This window comes from Bos mutus, chromosome 2 (genome assembly GCF_027580195.1).
Source record: "Bos mutus isolate GX-2022 chromosome 2, NWIPB_WYAK_1.1, whole genome shotgun sequence".
Classification (NCBI taxonomy): Eukaryota; Metazoa; Chordata; class Mammalia; order Artiodactyla; family Bovidae; genus Bos; species Bos mutus.
This window is the reverse complement of record NC_091618.1, coordinates 393,338-413,563: the sequence shown is the minus strand read 5'-3', so window position 1 is coordinate 413,563 and position 20,226 is coordinate 393,338. Positions and strand designations below refer to the sequence as shown.

Sequence of the window (20,226 nt, the reverse complement as noted above, 5' to 3'; positions counted from 1 at the left end):
CTTTTATAATCAACTCCAACAAGTAAATGCTAACAGCCGTGCCTGGGTTGCAGTGTCTGAGCCTGCTCTGGAAGGCCCCTGTCCACTCTGTATTCTTCTGGCCCCCACAGGAGATGGTCACGTGAACTTCAAAGACTTCTTGACTGTGATGACAGACACCAGGCGCTTCTTCTGCTCTGTGGGTGAGCAGGGGTGAGCCCAGGGCACTCAGAGCTGGGATGGGGGGGCAGGTGGCTAGTGGGGGGCTTGGGCACGCCAGGGTGTCAAATGGTAATGGCAGCTACCATCCCATGTCCCCAGAACAGAATGCCCTGATGGACATGGCTCCTCCAAACCCCGACACTCTGTTCTTTGAGATCCTGTCCCTGCTGGTGGAGATGCTGGCCTTACCCGAAGGAGCCTTAGAAGAGATCACCAGGTGAGTAGGTCTTTTGGTTGTGGGTGGAGGGTTGTAGGCACAGAAATTGCACCTAGCCTTTTGGCAGTGGAGGATTTTGGATAGTTAGGACTCTTAGTTGCAAGTGAAACATACATAAAACTGGCTTATGCAAAAGGGGAATGTATCGGCTCACATCACTGCTCAGGGCTTCAGGAATGGCTGGATCCAGGAGACCAGCTGATACCATTCAGGCTTTCTCTCTCCTGCTCATCTCTGCATTGGCTTCAAGTTCAGCTAGGCTCTTCCCACAGTGAGAAGGATGGCAACTGGCAGCCCTTGCTCATTACCCTCCTTGTTTTGCAACCTCAGCAGCAAGAGGAGTACCTTCTTGCAGTACGCATATAGCAATCCCAGAAAGAAAATGGGACAGAGCCTGTTTGGGCTGGACAACAAGAGATGGAAGCCTCCCCGCATTTCCAGAGTGGGCTGGTGGGTGGTCCCTCTCATCTAAGAAAGAGATGGCTGTGTACAAAAAATGACATGAACACTTGATGGCTAGAAGCAAAGGGTCGCTCTTGCAGCGCACAGAGGCTTGTCTCTGTTGTTGAGAAGATTGGATAATTTTTTCCTACCACAGACCAGGCCTTTTCCGCAGAGGCCAGAAGAGGTGGAATGATTACATGTGTTTCAGCAACACCAACTTAGCAAACCCCAGAGACAAGAGATCTGTCTTTCCCAGCATCTCTAAATCACTAAACATATACAACCTGAAGATGGCAAATGAATAATTTAAAAAGCAATAAAACAAATTCCCATGTATCCATTTCTTCAGCTTAAAAATAGGTAATTTCCAATCATCTTGAAGCCCCTGAGTGCCCTACCCTAACCACAGAGTACTTTCTCTTGTAACAAGAACCAACGCTTATTCATTTGCTTTTGTTTTAAAATCTCACTGCTTATTTTTCCCATGTCATTCATTGAAAGTTTCAAGCGTGTGGCAAAGTTAAAAGAACTGTACAGTGAACAGTTAGATGCCCACCTAGATTCAACTGTTGCTATTTTGCCCTTCTTTTACCTATCCATCCCTCTATTCTCCAGTCTGTCTTGTTTTTTATTTCGTTTTATAGTAAATTATAGTCATTTCCCTCTAAATACGTCAGTATTTTGGGCTGGGCAAAACGTTTGTTTGGGTTTTTCATAACATCTTACAGAAAAACTTGAATATACTTTTTGGCCAACCCAATACCTATCATCAGCTAATGATCAATATTTGTATAGAGCTTCCCCACCCATATCTTTTGAGATTCATATAATGTACATTCGGTGAAATGCACAGATCTTATGTGTATCATTTAGTGAGTCTCAACAAATTCCCACACCCCAGCAACCTGAGCCCCTGTCAAGTTATACAAAATTTTACTATCATTCCAGAAAGTGCCCTCATGACCCTTCCCAGCTGGTCCCTGAAACTACACTTCTTTTAATTTCTTTCCATCACAGATTGGTTTTGTCTGTCTTATAACTTCATATAAATGGAAACATACAGAGTACAGTCTTTAGTGTCCAGCTTCCTTCACTCAGCATAATGCCTTTCCCCCCAAACTTTAACATTTAAAAAAAATGTTATGTATCTATTTGGCTGTGTCAGCTCTTAGTTGCCGCGTGTGGGAGCTTCTGTCGCAGCGTGCCAGCTCCGTGCTTGCAGCACACCCTGACTGCGCGTGTGTGCTCAGTGGCTTCAGTGGTGTCCAGCTCCCTGTGACTGTCTGGACTGTAGCTGCCTGCTCCTCTGCCCCTGGGATTCTCCAGGCAAGAATACTGGAGTGGGGTGCCATGCCCTTCTCCAGGAGATTTTCCCAACCCCGAGATCAAACCCATGTACTGCAGGTGGATTCTTTATACCCACTGAGCAGCCTGGGAACCATGACGACATCACAATAGAAACTATTTGATCAGTGAGTGGACGTTAGGTCTACATTCAGTTCCCAGCCATAGTAGAAACAGCGTGACTGTTCTGTATCTGTTTCCTGGGACACCTGAGAGAGAGTTTCTTCAGAGCTGTAGTTTTGAAACTTTTTGATCTAGAAAATCTGTTATTATTTTTTTATACTTGAATTTAAGACTGAGAGATCTAAAAAATAAATATCTATTTATTTAACAAAGATAAGCTACGGCTATGTGATATTCTACAGAAGACAGGGATCAAGACCATCCCCAAGAAAAAGAAATGCAAAGGCAAAATGGCTGCTTGAGGAGTCCTTGCAAATAGCTGTGAAAAGAAGAGAAGCGAAAAGGAAAGGAGAAAAGGAAAGATATACCCATTTGAATGCAGACTTCCAAAGAACAGCAAGGAGAGATAAGAAAGCCTTCCTCAGTGATCAATGCAAAGAAATAGAGGAAAACAATAGAATGGGAAAGACTAGAGATCTCTTCAAGAAAATTAGGAACATTTCATGCAAAGATGGGCTCGATAAAGGACAGAAATGGTATGGACCTAACAGAAGCAGAAGATATTAAGAAGAGGTGGCAAAAATACACAGAAGAACTATACAAAAAAGATCTTCATGACCCAGATAACCACGATGGTGTGATCACTCACCTAGAGCCAGACATCATGGAATGTGAAGTCAAGTGGGCCTTAGGAAGCATCACTATGAACAAAGCTAGTGGAGGTGATGGAATTCCAGTGGAGCTACTTCAAATCCTAAAAGATGATGCTGTGAAAGTGCTGCACTCAATATGCCAGCAAATTTGGAAAACTCAGCAGTGGCCACAGGACTGGAAAAGTCACTTTTCATTCCAATCCCAAAGAAAGGCAATACCAAAGAATGCTCAGACTACCACATAATTGTACTCATCTCACACACTAGTAAAGTAATGCTCAAAATTCTCCAAGCCAGGCTTCAGCAATATGTGAACTGTGAACTTCCTGATGTTCAAGCTGGTTTTAGAAAAGGCAGAGGAACCAGAGATCAAATTGCCAATATCTGCTGGATCATCGAAAAAGCAAGAGAGTTCCAGAAAAACATCTATTTCTGCTTTATTGACTATGCCAAAGCCTTTGACTATGAAGATCACAATAAACTGTGGAAAATTCTGAAAGAGATGGGAATACCAGACCACCTGACCTGCCTCTTGAGAAATTTGTATGCAGGTCAGGAAGCAACAGTTAGAACTGGACATGGAACAACAGACTGGTTCCAAATAGGAAAAGGTGTACGTCAAGGCTGTATATTGTCACCCTGCTTATTTAACTTCTGTGCATAGTACATCATGAGAAACACTGGACTGGAAGAAACACAAGCTGGAATCAAGATTGCTGGGAGAAATATCAGTAACCTCAGATATGCAGATGACACCACCCTTATGGCAGAAAGTGAGAAAGAACTAAAAGGCCTCTTGATGAAAGTGAAAGTGGAGAGTGAAAAAGTTGGCTTAAAACTCAACATTCAGAAAACTAAGATCATGGCATCTGGTCCCATCACTTCATGGGAGATAGATGGGGAAACAGTGGAAACAGTGGCTGACTTTATTTTTTGGGGCTGCAAAATCACTGCAGATGGTGATTGCAGCTCTAAAATTAAAAGACACTTACTCCTTGGAAGGAAAGTTACGACCAACCTAGATAGCATATTGAAAAGCAGAGACATTACTTTGTCAACAAAGGTCCGTCTAATCAAGGCTATGGTTTTTCCATTAGTCATGTATGGATGTGAGAGTTGGACTGTGAAGAAAGCTGAGCGCCGAAGAATTGATGCTTTTGAACTGTGGTGTTGGAGAAGTCTCTTGACAGTCTCTTGGACTGCAAGGAGATCCAGCCAGTTCATCCTGAAGGAGATCAGTCCTGGGTGTTCATTGGAAGGGCTGATGTTGACGCTGAAACTGAAATACTTTGGCAACCTGATGCGAAGAGCTGACTCATTGGAAAAGACCCTGATGCTGGGAAAGATTGAGGGCAGAAGGAGAAGGGGATGACAGAGGATGAGATGGTTGGATGCCATCACTGACACAATGGACGTGAGTTTGAGTGAACTCCAGGAGTTGGTGATGGACAGGAAGGCCTGGCATGCTGCGGTTCATGGGGTCGCAAAGAGTCAGACACGACTGAGCAACTGAACTGAACCCAATTACATGTTAATCCAAAACATTTTAAATAAAAAAAATAACAATACTTTCCAAAACAAACAAAAAAGTTAATGAGAAGAATGTCATTGCTTTACAGTATCGAGAGTCTCTTCAGCGTCTGGAATAAAAGAACTTGGCTGGATTTTCTTATCTGCTTCTGCATTCAATCTGTTGCAATCTGTTTTTTCAGTTGAAGAATATGAAGAAATCAGTCGTCACACAAATATGTAATTGGAAAAAGTATTTTCATAGTCTTTTTATTTAAGCCACATATCATGGAGATTTTTTTTTTTTTAATTTTTTGGAGCAAGCATTTAATGGGGAACATTTCTTTGAAAACAAAAGAGAAACAGAGGTTAACGGGAACAAATTGTGAACTCAGTTTTTGAGTCCAGAGGGCAGTTAATTTCAAGGATTCTTAAGTGTCAGGCTCAAAGCATCTTTAGGTGGACTGAGGGACTTCCCTGGCAGTCCAGTGGCTGAGACTCTGTACTCCACTGCAGGGGGCACGAGTTCAATCCCTGGTTGTGGGAACTGGGATCCTTCGAGTCCTGAGGCTCAGCCAAAAAAAAGGAGGCTGTCTGGGGGCTCTCAGGAATTTTCTGGCTTGCAGTTCAAATGTCTTTGGTGATGGCATCAGGTGTTCCGGTGAACTAACGGCAGCAGGCATTCAGGTTTTTATACATAATCTGTTGTGAGTTTTTCCTTTTGAAGTTTATGTTAAGTTGCTTTATCTTGCAGGGCACGGGGGGAAAGGGCAGTCCTAGTTTTTAGTGGTGCCAGTTCAGGAGGGTGGGAGGAAGACGACCTTACAGGCACACAGAGTGGCAGGAGGCAATTTATACAGAGGACAGAAGGCTCAAAGTGAGTGAACTGTCCTGCGACCAACAAGGGTGTGACAGCTTTTGTTGAAACATAGAATGTCTCTCTCCACAATCATGCCCATTTTTTCAAAGAAAATCAAAGTAAGACTAATTTGTTTGTGAAACAAGTCTAGTCTCATTAAGCATGGCTAAATTATTTTAAAATTGATTTGTTTTGTTATTGAAGTGTAGTTGATTTATAATGTGTTAGTTTCAGCAAAGTGGTTCATATATATATTTTATAAATGTATATTATATATAATTATTGGGACTATATATCATCATATATAATGCATATATATTAGGTGCTAGGATTGGGCTCTTTTACTGTGGAAGCCCAGGTTCGATCCACGGTCAGCAAAACATCCTGTATGCTGTGCAGCACAGCCAAAAGACAGAAGTATATATATATTTATAAACAGAAATCACAGAAGCAAAGAACACTCAGTTCAGTTTAGTTGTCCGACTCTTTGCCACCCCAGGACTGCAGCACTCAGGTTTCCCTGTTCATTACCAACTCCCAGAGCTCACTCAAATTCACGTCCATCGAGTCCGTAATGCCATCCAAACATCTCATCCTCTGTTGCCCTCTTCTCCTCCCGCCTTCAATCTTTCCAAGCTTTGTGAGTCAGTTCTTCGCATCAGGTGGCCAAAGTAGTGCAGTTTCAGCTTCAGCATCAGTCCTTCCAATGAATATTCAGGGTTGATTTACTTTAGGATTGACTGGTTGGATCTTGCAGTCCATGGGACTCTCAAGAGTCTTCTCCAACACCACAGTTCAGAAGCATCAATTCTTTGGTGCTCAGCTTTCTTTATAGTCCAACTCTCACATCCATACAAGACTAATGGAAAAACCATACCTTTGACTAGATGGACCTTTGTCGGCAAAGTGATGTCTCTGCTTTTTAATATGCTGTCTAGGTTGGTCATAGCTTTTCTTTGAAGGAGCAAGTGTCTTTTAATTTCATGGCTATAGTCACCACCTGCAGTTATTTTGGAGCCCAAGAAAATAAAGTCTCACTGTTTCCACTGTTTCCCCATCTGTTTGCCATGATCTTAGTTTTCTGAACGTTGAGTTTTAAGCCAACTTTTTCACTCTCCTCTTTCACTTTCATCACGAGGCTCTTTAGTTCTTCACTTTCTGCCATAAGGGTGGTGTTAATCTGCATATCTGAGGTTATTGATGTTTCTCCCAGCAATCTTGATTCCAGCTTGTGCTTCATCCAGCCCAGTGTTTCTCATGATGTACTCTGCATCAGATCAGATCAGTCGCTCACTCGTGTCCGACTCTTTGCGACCCCATGAATCGCAGCACGCCAGGCCTCCCTGTCCATCACCAGCTCCCGGAGTTCACCCAGACTCACGTCCATCAAGTCAGTGATGCCATCCAGCCATCTCATCCTCGGAGTTGTCCCCTTCTCCTCTTGCCACCAATCCCTCCCAGCATCAGAGTCTTTTCCAATGAGTCAACTCTTCGCATGAGGTGGCCAAAGTACTGGAGTTTCAGCTTTAGCATCATTCCTTCCAAAGAAATCCCAGGGCTGATCTCCTTCAGAATGGACTGGTTGGATCTCCTTGCAGTCCAAGGGACTCTCAAGAGTCTTCTCCAACACCACAGTTCAGAAGCATCAATTCTTCGGCGCTAAGCTTTCTTCACAGTCCAACTCTCACATCCATACATGACCACAGGAAAAGCCGTAGCCTTTACTAGACGGACCTTTGTTGGCAAAGTGATGTCTGCTTTTGAATATGCTATCTAGGTTGGTCATAACTTTCCTTCCAAGGAGTAAGCGTCTTTTAATTTCATGGCTGCAGTCACCATCTGTAGTGATTTTGGAGCTCAGAAAAATAGTCTGACACTGTTTCCACTGTTTCCCCATCTATCTCCCATGAAGTGATGGGACCGGATGCCATGATCTTTGTTTTCTGAATGTTGAGCTTTAAGCCAACTTTTTCACTCTCCACTTTCACTTTCATCAAGAGGCTTTTTAGTTCCTCTTCACTTTCTGCCACAAGGGTGGTGTCATCTGCATATCTGGGGTTGTTGATATTTCTCCCGGCAATCTTGATTCCAGCTTGTGTTTCTTCCAGTCCAGCGTTTCTCACGATGTACTCTGCATATAAGTTAAATAAGCAGGGTGACAATATACAGCCTTGACGAACTCCTTTTCCTATTTGGAACCAGTCTGTTGTTCCATGTCCAGTTCTAACTGTTGCTTCCTGACCTGCATACAAATTTCTCAAGAGGCAGATCAGGTGGTCTGGTATTCCCATCTCTTTCAGAATTTTCCACAGTTTATTGTGATCCACACAGTCAAAGGCTTTGGCATAGTCAACAAAGCAGAAATAGATGTTTTTCTGGAACTCTCTTGCTTTTTCGATGATCCAGCGGATGTTGGCAATTTGATCTCTGGTTCCTCTGCCTTTTCTAAAACCAGCTTGAACATCAGGAAGTTCACAGTTCACGTATTGCTGAAGCCTGGCTTGGAGAATTTTGAGCACTACTTTACTAGTGTGTGAGATGAGTGCAATTGTGCGGTAGTTTGAACATTCTTTGGTATTGCATTTCTTTGGGATTGGAATGAAAAGTGACTTTTCCAGTCCTGTGGCCACTGCTGAGTTTTCCAAATTTGCTGGCATACTGAATGCAGCACTTTCACAGCATCATCTTTTAGGATTTGAAATAGCTCCACTGGAATTCCATCACCTCCACTAGCTTTGTTCATAGTGATGCTTCCTAAGGCCCACTTGACTTCACATTCATGTGATGTCTGGCTCTAGGTGAGTGATCACACCATCGTGGTTATCTGGGTCATGAAGATCTTTTTTTATAGTTCTTCTGTGTATTCTTGCCACTTCCTTAATATCTTCTGCTTCTGTTAGGTCCATACCATTTCTGTCCTTTATTGTGCCCGTCTTTGCATGAAATGTTCCCTTGGTATCTCTAATTTTCTTGATGAGATCTCTAGTCTTTCCCATTCTATTGTTTTCTTCTATTTCTTTGCATTGATCGCTGAGGAAGGCTTTCTTATGGTTCCTTGGTATTCTTTGGAACTCTGCATTCAAATGGGTATTTCCTTTTCTCATTTGTCTTTAGCTTATCTTCTTTTTTCAGCTCTTTGTAAGGCCTGGTCAGACAACCATTTTGCCTTTTTGCATTTCTTTTTCTTGGGGTTCGTCTTGTTCACTGCCTCCTGTACAATGTCACGAACCTCCGAACCTCCATCCATAGCTCTCAGGCACTCTATCAGATCTAATCCCTTGAATCTACTTGTCACTTACACTGTATAATTGTAAGGGATTTGATTTCGGTCATACCTGAGTGGTCTAGTGGCGGATGTTCTATGGAAAAGAACACAGGAACTTCAACATATCGCTCTCTTCCTTTTTCTTTAAATTTACCGTCATGGTTGACACACATCAAGCAATGCACTTTAATTGTACATTTTGTTCTTGGGTTGAATTCATACCATTATAATGGTAAACATCTGGTAGAGATAAGATATGCTTGTTTGACTAGTCTCAGCTTTAGAGAGGTTTTTTTTTTTTTTCTTTCCTTAAGCCAATTAAATACAGCTCTCTTACAAGTTAATTTTTAGGAATACTGTCTGGAGTAGAAAAACATTACATACATATTATATATATATGTGTATATACATGGGGTCGCAAAGAGTCAGCATGACTGAGCGACTGAACAGCAACAATATATACATATGCATATGTAAACATACAGACAGGTGCCAAGACAGGTCTTAAGGCTTTCATTTAAAGCCTTAGTTATGAGGTAGGTACAATAATATGAAGTTTACTAGGCTATAAAAAAAAAATAGTTGGATCCAAATTATATTTCTGGCAGATGGAACAAGTTAAAGTCAGTTGCCCAGAAGGCTAAAGCTTTTTACTAATATTTGTGGAGAAGTGCTTTAAGACTTTTGGTGCCACATGGCCCTCTTAAGTGCATGATAATTTTGTTCTGTTTCCAATGTCCTGATATTTTACAGTATCTGAAAGTGCCTTGAGACAATAAGGAGGTTTTGGGACTGGTAAGACTGGTTTTGAATTACTCCTAGAGGCACACTGGTGTTTTTTTAAAGAGCTACTTTACAAGACAAGGACAGTTGTTTTTAATTCTCAGAGAATTGGATTGCTGCTTGAATGATACCAAGAAGGGTGACTTACCCATCCAGTGCATTATCTTGGATTTGTTTCTTTATGTTAAGGAGAAGACTTTTCCTTCCAGTCTCCAGATGGAAATTGTAAGACTCCTGTGTTGTAGATTTAGAGCTGTGTGGCTTTGGAATATTTTAATAAATAATTCCACAAAGGCTTCAGAATTTTTTTTTCTTTTTTTCTCCTCTGAGTACAATAGTTTTATTTTAGCTTAGGAAACACAGCCTCTGAATATCAGGCCAACTTCTAAGCATATAATCCCTTAAAAAAATCACTCAACATCTTATCATGTTTCAGCTGCTACAAACAGTGAATTTTACTGGCAGTATCAAACTTTTTTGTTTTTTTCTCGTAAAACCAAAGGCACACCTGTTTCAAGTGACTCAAAACCGAAACTAATGAGCTTTCTATGACTCAACCACCAATGCAAGAGGCATCTTCAAAGAGGGCGCCAAACGTACAGCCCTCCCAAGACCCAGAGTCTCCTCCAAGACGGCCAAGAAAGTCGTAAATAACCTCCACATCTCGTCAACTGTCGACGGCTCCTCGGATACTAGCCATAAACAGAATGTGACCCACATTTCCGTGAGGACACCTGTGTATTCTCAGGGCTCCCAGCCTGACAACTGGCCACCTACAGACACAGACCGGCCCGACAACTTGCATGCCCGGGCAGGCAGACAGCTAAGACCTCAGGACAGAAAATGAGAAAAGAGGGAAAGCAATAGCTGTCCCTGGGAGCGTCAGTCGCTCAGTTGTGACTGACTCTGGTGATCCTATGGACTAAAGCCCGCTAAAGCCAGGGAAGAAATGGGAAAGGAGATGACGTGGCTTGTCATCTCCTTCTCCAGGGGCTCTTCCCAACCCAGGGATGGAACTCACGTCTCCTGCACTGCTGGCAGATTCTTTACCGTCTAAGCCACCAGAGAAGCCATGCCTGGGACAGAAAGGATCAATGACCAGTGGGTACCCAAAACCAAATTCGCAAGAGTCTCATCCCAAATAACTAATTCTTACAAATGTTTTTTTTTTTTTCCTGCCGATCTGAATTTGGAAAGGAAGGGACAAGAAGGAATTATTACCTTCCTCTCTTGACCAGTCTTCCCTGGTAGCTCCCCCAGGGAGTTGGTAAAGAGTCCCCCAGCAACGCAGGAGGCCACCTGCAATTGCTGACCTGGGCTTTGATCCCTGGGTCGGGAAGACGCCCTGGAGAAGGAAATGGCAACATGCGCCAGTATTGCCTGGGAAATCACACGGATAGAGGAGGTAGGAATGATGTGGTTGGAAATGCTAACTTCGGCCAGTTTAGTCAGGACCCAGGATCTCTCAGGGGCAGCCCTCCTTTCCCGCCCCACCCCGCCCCAGAGGAGGGTGTCCCAGACAATGCTAACTCATCCTTCTTAAAAACATATAGGAGCTGAAGTTTTCCCCTGTCCTATTAGGGTTTTCAGCTGGGACTGACATAAGACAGGAGAAAAGCATAAAATGTATTTACATGACCAAAAGAAGAAGAACGCTCACAAGAAAAATGAAGACCCAAAGAAGTGCCCAGGCCTAAGTGCCTGTATACCAGCTGAGCAAAGAGTAGTCGCTGTAGAAGAGTGCCTAAGTGACGTGGTGGCGATGGTTGTTGCTAAGCCATGTCCAACTCTTGCGACCTGATGGACGTGGCCCACTAGGCTCCTGTGTGCCCTGGACCTCATACGGGCAGGCTGAAGGAAAACACCGCTTAACTGGACACAGTTCTCTTGGCCTCTGAGCCTCATCTCTTGTGATAAGAATGCTTCTTCCTCCTACCATAGAGAAGGCACCTCTCACGTGGCATATTTATATCCTGCTTTTAGGGAAAAAAAGGAAGGTCAGTGTACCCCTCTTGCATCTACAGTTTATCGAGTGCCTTTAATTCAAAATAAGCAGTATGGAGTTCCCTGGGGGTCCAGTACTTAGGACTTGGTGTTTTCACTGTACTGGCCTGGGTTCGAGACCTTGTTAGGGAACTAAGATCCTTCAAGCCTTGTGACAGAGCCAAAACAAAACAAAAAACACCCACAAAACCAAAATAACCAACATCCCAAAGTGGCATATTGTGGGGGTGGCAGGTTCTGAACCCCTTCAAAAGAAAAAACAATGACCAGTGTAGCCCACAACTCAGTGGCACACGCGCTTTTCCTCAAGACAGTCATAGTATGCAGCAGCAGGGCTTCTAAAGAGCACTTACAGGGACTTCCCTGCTGGTCCAGTGGCTAAGATGCCTTGTTTCCAATGCAAGGGGCTTGGGTTCCATCCTTGGTCAATCCCACATGCTGCAACTAAGACCTATTGCCACCGAATAAATAAATATTTTTTAAAAAAGAATATTTATAGAGGGACTTCCTGTCAGTCCAGTAACTTCGACTCTACACTCCTAATGCAGGAGCCCAGGTTCGACCCCTGGTCGGGGAATTAGATCCCTCATGCAGAAACTAAGAGTTTGCGTGCTGCACGTGTTGCAACTGAAAAGATCCCAAATGCTGCAACTAGCCGTCCTGCATGCGTGCATGCTGTCACTTCAGTCGTGTCCAACTCTGCGCAGCCTGATGCACTGTAGCCGCCAGGCTCCTCTGTCCATGGGGTTCTCCAGGCAAGAACACTGGAGTGGGTTGCCATGCCCTCCTCCAGGGGGTCTTCCAGACCCAGGGATGGAACCCACGTTTCTTATGTCTCCTGCAGTGGCAGGCGGGTTCTCTACCACTGGTGTGCTGCAAGTAAGATCTCCAGTGCAGCCAAGAGAAAAGAATATTTATGGAGTAATCAAGCGCGAAGTACTCAAGAGTCAAGGTTTAATACAATTAATAACTTTATTTTCACCAAGGATTTTTCTTTTTTTACTCAGTGTGTTTTTAATCAGAAATCATTTTTCTTAAAATTATTTATTGATTTGGCTGTGCCAGATCTTAGTTGTACCATGCAGAATCTTCTGGTTACAGCATGTGAGCCCTGGCCTGGCACTGAAGAATACAGTGACTCTGAGAGGAGTTTGGTGCCGCTTCCTTGATTTATGCTAAGGTGGTTTTACATCCCCCCCCAATGTTTTGTAGCTTTAGTGCAAATGTCAACACAAAACACCAAATATCAAGAGAGTGAGAAGACAGGACACAGACTGAGAGAAGATATTTTCAAAACTTATCTAATAAAAACAGTTATCTAAAATTTACAAAGGAGTTTTTAAATGAAATAACAGGAAATCAAACAACTTGCTTAAGAAGTAGGCAAAAGATTTGAATAAACACCAAAGATGGTACATGGATGATCAACAAGCATATGAAAAGATGTTCGACATCATGTGTCATTAGGGAATTGCAAATTAAAACAACAATGAGATGCTACTGTACACCTGTTAGAATGGTGAAGGTCCAAGACGCTGACAGTCTTCACATGCGGGCAAGGATGTGCAATCAAAGTAAGTCTTGTTTCATTTCTGGTGGGAATGCAAAATGGTACTGTCACTTTGGAAGGCCGTTTGGTGGTTTCTTACAAAACTAAACAAACTCTTACATGATCCAGCAGCTGTGCCGCTTGAGATTCACCCCAATAAACTGAAAATTCAGTCCACACAAAAACGTGCACACAGATGTGTATAGCAGTTGTATTCATAATTGCCAAAACTTGGAGGCAACCAAGATGTCCTTCAGTAGGTGAACGGATAAATTAGCTGTGCTACATCTATACAGTAGAATTGGTTGTTTTTCAGTTGCTAAGTTAAGAGGAGAGTGAAAAAACTGGCTTAAAACTCAGCATTCAAAAAACTAAGATCATGGCAATCCGGTCCCATCACTTCATGGCAAATAGATGGGGAAACAGTGGAAACAGTGACAGACTTTATTTTCTTGGGCTCCAAAATCACTGCAGATGGTGACTGCAGCCATGATATTAAAAGATGCTTGCTCCTTGGAAGAAAAGCTATGACCAACCTAGACAGCATATTAAAAAGCAGAGACATCACTTTGCCAACAAAGGTCTGTCTAGTCAAAGCTATTGTTTTTCCAGTGGTCACATATGGATGTGAGAGTTGGTTTATAAAGAAAGCTGAGCACTGAAGAATTAATGCTCTTGAACTGTGGTGTTGGAGAAGACTCTTGGGAGTCTTTTGGACTGCAAGGAGATCAAACCAGTCAATGCTAAAGGAAATCAGTCCTGAATATTCATTGGAAGGACTGATGCTGAAGCTGAAACTGCAATATTTTGGCCACCTGATGCGAACAACTGACTCATTAGAAAAGACCCTGATCCTGGGAAACACTGAAAGCAGGAGGAGAAGGGGGTGACAGAGGATGAGATGGTTGGATGGCATCATCGACTCAATGGACATGAATTTGAGCAAGCTCCGGGAGTTGGTGACAGACAGGGAAGCCTGGCATGCTGTAGTCCATGGGGTCGCAAAGAGTCGGACACGACTGAGCGACTGAACTGAAGTGAAAAAAACTGATCTGAAAAGGCTATATAGTTTATAATTCCAACTACATGACATTCTGGAAAAGACAAAACAATGAAGACAGTAAAAAGATTAGTGCTGACTGGGGTGAGGGGAGATGGGAGGAGGCGGAGCACAGACTTTTTACAGCAATCTATTTCTGTTTTGTAAATAAGTTCATTTGTATCATTCTTTAGATCCCACATGTAAGTGTCTTTCTCTGACCATACTTCACTGTGATAATCTCTAGGTTCATCAGTATTGCTGCAAAAGGCATTATTTCATTCTTTTATGATTACTGCTCCGCTTTATATTCTATCTTCTGTATTCATTCATCTTTTGATGGACATCTAGGTTGCTTCCATGTCTTGACTATTGCAAATAGTGCTGCTGTGAACCCTGGGGTGCACGTATCTTTTTCAATTAGAGTTTTCATCTTTTCCAGATATATGCCCAGGAGTGGGATTGCTAGGTCATATGGTAACTCTATTTTTCATTTTTTTTAAGAACCTCTACACAGTTCACTGTGAACTGTGCTAGTTCACATCTCCACCAGTAGCGTGAGCGGACCCCTTTTCTCCACACCCTCTCCAGACTTCCCCTTTCTTCTTGAGTATTTTTGGCATTTATGTCTACATGCTACGGATGCACTACAACATACTGGTTATCGACTTCTGTCTCCCGACTTCCTGTTACGGTGAGAATTTAGCTGTCTGATACAACTGTCCCTTCAGCTCCTCCCTGTCCCAATATATTATCACTTTTTTACTAAATATTTGCGGTTTCTAATATTATAGCTATGCAATTATTCATAGCTGAGCATTTATAATACTGATTTAATTTTCTTTCTTGTTTTATTTTCTCAGTCGACAATCGCCTTTTTTAGAAATATCAATTTTGGGGGCAGTGCTGGGTCTTCACGGCTGCATGCAGGCTTTCTCCAGTTGTGGCGAGCAGGGCTGAGCGGCGGGGGTGGGAGGCTGCTCTGCTGCGGTGCGTGCACCTCACTACAGTGGCCTCTGCTTGTAGAGCGCGGGCTCCGGGCACGCGGGCTTTGCTAGTTGCTGCGGTGCGTGCGCCTCACTACAGGGGCCTCCGCTTGCAGAGCGCGGGCTCCGGGCACGCGGGCTTTGCTGGTTGTGCCGCGGGGCCTTAGTTGCCCCGTAGCACGTGGCATCTTCCAGACCAGGGGTTGAACTGGTCCTTCACATTGCAAGGCGTCATTCCCTGGACAACCAGGGAAGCCCTGCCTTGATAGTTTTTCCTTTGTGTTCACTGATAATTCTTGCACCTTCCTAAAACTTCAGTTTCTTGGCAGCATTCTCTAAATAACTCCATTCTTCTCAGTTTTGGATTGATTTCCTTTTAGGCCTGTGACAGAGCTGTCATCTTGGGAGTCTGTAGTCATCCTAGAAATTCTTCCTTCCGATAGGAATTCTGGCTACTGGATCACATGTATTACCTTTTCTTGGTTTGCTTACTCTTTCTTGGTTTGATTTGCTTAAAAAAAAAAAAAAAAGGAAGCATGTTTTACCAGTAGCTTTGGGGTTAGAAAGCTAACACCAGGTATGGGAATGCCCACCCTAGATATTTCTGTGTTTTTAGCTACAGTGACCTCATCTAAACTGGTTGTCCGCTATGGGGGTTGCGCTGCCCTCGTGGGATCTGTTCACCATCTTTAACGTCCGTCTGTCTTCTGTGTTAGGTCTCTTATTTCCTGTATGTATATCTTCCTTTTCTTTTTTGGTTTCTGCCCTCATTTTGGAAGAACATGCCCTCTAGGAGCTTCCTGAGAAAGGATGCATGGGAGGCAAAAGTGTTAAGATTTTGTATGCCTACAAATGCTTATTCTGTCATTCTTACTGAACAGCTCAGCTGGGCACAGAATTCTAGATTAGTGTATTGGTTAAGGAATAGACCCGTGTGCTGTAGTTTAAACAACGTAGTTTATTTCTCTCACATGGATGGTCTGGAGGAAGCAGGTGGGAAGGCAGAGTTGTTCAGGCACCCAGCTTCTACCCCACTGATCGTCCCACCATTCCCTGGGTCGATCCTAAGCCAGTTTACCAAAACACATCTACATTCAAGCCTGTAAGAAGCGGAAGGAGAGGAAGGAGAGAGCAAGCAGTTTCCTTTAAAGTTGTGACTGAGAAGCTTGCACACCCTCTGATCAGTTCTGTGGGCTCCCGTTGGGTGAAGTTATTTTCTAGTCCATCTTTTTACTCAGGATGTTGCCTTTTCAGGTCGTAATTTTACACAGGGATCTGGACCCAGTCTCCATGCGAGGGCTCTGGAGTTCATTTCCTGTGTGTGACCCTCATGAAAACCCCCAGCTCCAGGCTGTCAGGACAGGCAGAGGCCCAGCTTAGCCACCAGCTGAAGCCCTAAGAGCGGTCCATTGCTCTGAGCAGCCCGCACACCCTTCACCGCTGCCTGGAGTCCCCGGCGGGCTGGACCTCCCAGCTTGCTGCCCGTCTCCACCCCCTTACCCCTCACACACCACCTCTCGCCCCCTGTTCCCAGAGCTCACCAACTCTTTCCCACCTCCTGGCCTTTCCCAAGCTGTCCCCTCCGCCTGCCTCTTCCTGACATCCCCTTAGCTTGCTCCCTCCTCCTCCTGCTCAGATGTCACCGCCTTGGAGACTCTCCCTGACTCTGAACAACGGAGTTCATCACTATCCCTTACTCAGCTTTTACTTTCTCTCAAAGCACCCATCACTACTCACATGAGGACCATGATTTTTATTTGTTCAGGATCTGACTCTTGACTAGATAAGGGCCTAGGAAGCTGATTCAGAAAGTGATACCAGGGAGCAGAATTGAGGCAAGGGGTGTGAACAGAGGAGTCGTCGTCAATACGAGGAGGTGCTATTGAGTCGACCGCCCCAGGGTCTTCTGAGGAAGACTGTCAGTGGTGGCTCAGAATTCTGAGGGGAAGAGCGAGAAGCCTGTACACCCCAGAGCGGGCTCCTTTGTCAGGGGTGCCCCTCACAGCCGTTTAATTCCCCTGCACTTCTGGGCTGCATACATGTCAGAGAGGTCTGCAGCAAGAAGCCGGAGGTACGGTCTGAGGTGAGACCCCGTCAGGCTGTCCCTGTGCAAAGCTGGTTGAGGCCCACGGAGAAGTGGTTTCTGTGACAATGGCTGGTAAGAGGTGGGGCTGGGAGACAACACAAGGACCTTAAATAAACATCTCCTGTGCTGCCCTTCGGAGAAGGCAATGGCACCCCACTCCAGTACTCTTGCCTTGAAAATCCCATGGACGGAGGAGCCTGGAAGGCTGCAGTCCATGGGGTCGCTGAGGGTCAGACACGACTGAGCGACTTCACTTTCACTTTTCACTTTCCTGCATTGGAGGAGGAAATGGCAACCCACTCCAGTGTTCTTGCCTGGAGAATCCCAGGGACGGGGGAGCCTGGTGGCTGCCGTCTGTGGGGTCACACGGAGTCGGACACGACTGAAGTGACTCAGCAGCACTGCTGCCCTTCCCCAAGCACTGAGATGAGTGGCCACACACAGCAAGCACTTGATACATATTTGAATGAATGAATGTACGTGTGGGGCTGCAGTCTAGTGGGGAAAAGGCAAGTAGTGATGAGTTAGGAATATTAAGTGGGCTGTGATGGCCTAAGTACAGGCTGTCAGGGGGTCTGTAAGCTGGAGCCCAGCTAGTCTGGAAGAGAGGGCTTCCTGGAAGAGATGGCCCTTAAGCTGAAATCTGGAAGATGAGCAGGAATTAACTGCATAGCTGGCTTACAAAGCATTTGGACATCTAAGTAAAAATAGCCGTGACAGAACTCACGGTAACATTTACCAAGCTCTTGGGCCAGTCTGCTGAATGCTTAATGGGTCTTGTTAGTCTTTGCTTTTAACCCTATAAAATGTTGACCGACTCACCTGAGAAGTCAGGTGACGTCCAGTGACTGGGAGAGAGAACCGTTCCCCCACTTCACACGGGCGGACTGAGGCTCAGAGCAGGGCAGTAAGTTGCCTACAGTCACAGGAGTGAATGGCAGAGCCAGGATGAACACCCAGAGCTCCTGAGCCCCTGCTCCTGAGCTGGCCAGACAGAACAGGGGCTCAGGAAGAGGGAGTGAGGAGGGGAAAGGAGACGCGGCAGTGCTGAGCTGGGCGGCGCTGCCTCCCCAGCTATTACCAGCGGAAGCTGAAGGAAGGCGCCTGTAAGGCTCGGGAGACCGAATCGGCCACAGGGCGGCTGCGGCCCCGGAAGAAGCTTCCCTACAGCCCCCCACAGGCAGACACCCTGGAAATCCCCGAACGCAGAGTCCTCAGGGTCCTGAGCCGGCTGAAGCAGCAGAACTACGGTGAGGGCCCCGGGCTCCCCCAGTGGCTCCCCCAGCCGGGGCCGAGGCGCAGCTCCCTGCTTTGGGCCTAGCTGTGTGCTGACGACCACTCGCTCCAGCCCAGCCCCCGCACTCTTTACCCTGAGCCTGAGCCCAGGGAGCACAGCTGGTCTCAAGAGCCTGGATTGGGAGGGCAGAGGGGCTGAGCAATCCCAGCTCATCATTTCTTGAGCACTCTTGGGGTCACTCACTGTGATAAGCCCTTTGCAGATGTGCTAGAATTCAGTCATCATAATCATGTGTTTATTAATACCCCACGCATTTACACTGAGAAAATTAAAAGTTTAAGCAACTTGTGTAAGGCCCCTCAGCTCGCATGTGTCAGAAAGGGGAGTTTATACGCAGGCCAGACTCCTGCTGCGTGCCAAGTGGGTGGACGAGGAGCCTTCCAGGTGTCTAGACGTGCTCCTTTCTAAGCTGCTATTAGCCCTTACCCTGCGCTCCCTTAAATCCTCATGAGCTCTGAGGTGGACGCACAATCATCTCCAGCTTCTGTAGCAGTTCAGGGAGATCCAGTGAGTGGCCCAAACCCACCCAGCTTGTTGTGGCAGAGCCGGGTTCTCCCAGGGGTCAGCCTGGCTCCCAAGGCTGAGCGTGCTCTGAAACACCCCTCTCCTGCCTCTTCTACCACTGCCAGCTGCCAATCTGCAGAGCCCGTACGCCCAGGTGCCTTGCATCCCACTCTGCCCGCGGCTGGACAAGAAGACGGTCCGCCGGAAGCAGGGTGGCCACTATGAGCTGGAGCAGTGCCCCTCCACCGGCCTGGGCCCCGACATCCACAGCATCCTCCTGCACACTGGCTCTCAGGCAGGCAGGTGGGTACCCCGAGGGCACGGCAGGCCCCGGCGCAGGCCCATCTGCCGCTGTGTCAGAGGGCCGGGGCCTAATCCAAGGGGCATCCAGCGTTCCAGGAGGTGGATGCAGACACTGCTGTTCCAGGGACGAGAGGGGAAAGGACAGAAGAGGGAAGAAACTAGTCTCTGACAGCCTGTGGGCTGGGCAGATTGTTCCAGAGTCAGAGTACTTCTGCCTTTCGGTGCCCAGGACTCCCTGGCACCACCTGCCCTTCTCAAGCACAGGGTTTAACTCTCAAGTTCTTTGAGTCTGATTCTGCTTTTGGAGTAGGAAACCGGCTCGGCAGCCAGGTGGATGTGAGCTTTGCCTGCAGCGGTCCTCCCCAGGCCTGCTGGGATGAACCGGGGCAGAGGGTGGCCACTCCCTCTCGCCCTGCTCTCCCGCCTCTCCCCCAGGGAACCCGGCCGTCTCAGTTCTGTGCCGGCTCGAACCCACTGACCCTGTGAAGTCCTGACTCTGCCTGCGGACAGACGGGTCATCGGGCAGGGACTGCTGCTGGATTTTCCTTTTGCGGCCTGGTAAGCCAATAAACAAGAACCTCAGCCTCTGTGCCTCGGTGCCACCCGGCTGTCAGAGCACAGGGCCTCAGGCTCCCTCAGGCTCCAGAGGCCTGAAGGCAGACTCGCCCCGAAAGCCTGCCGAGGGCCAGGTGTCCTGCTAGAGGCGGCCTGGGTGCAAGTCTTGACCTTCTGTGCACTCTCTAAGCACAGAATGGGACTGTCCTCAGATGACTGTCTCCAGGCCTCAGACTAGGAGCCCCACAAGGGCAGGAACTCTTCCCCCTTGCTGAAGGGAATGGTGAACGTAAGGGACGTGCCTGGGACAGACCCTGGCCTCTCACACAGGCAGACCCCATGGCAAGGTGGCTGGGGGCGGGTGTGGGGAGGCCCTCGGGGGCTGAGACCCAGGGGTCTCCTTCCCTGGGAGTCGATGGGCGTGGGTCCTCGGCCACCCCAGTCCTGTCCCCAGAGCGCCCCCAGCAGTGAAACACGCAGCCACAGCGAAAGCTGAGAAGATCAG

General features: G+C 46.2%; 1 protein-coding gene across 1 annotated transcript in view; it reads left to right on the top strand.

Annotated features, from left to right (window-relative positions):
• Positions 1-20,226, top strand: part of SPATA21 (spermatogenesis associated 21) — a 29,577-nt gene that overhangs the window by 7,779 nt on the left and 1,572 nt on the right. The window contains exons 4-8 of the mRNA XM_070381648.1: positions 111-182; positions 301-418; positions 18,137-18,312; positions 18,989-19,162; positions 19,477-19,559. Of these exons, the coding sequence (XP_070237749.1) occupies positions 111-182; positions 301-418; positions 18,137-18,312; positions 18,989-19,162; positions 19,477-19,559 (623 nt within the window). The remainder of the gene's footprint in view (positions 1-110; positions 183-300; positions 419-18,136; positions 18,313-18,988; positions 19,163-19,476; positions 19,560-20,226) is intronic.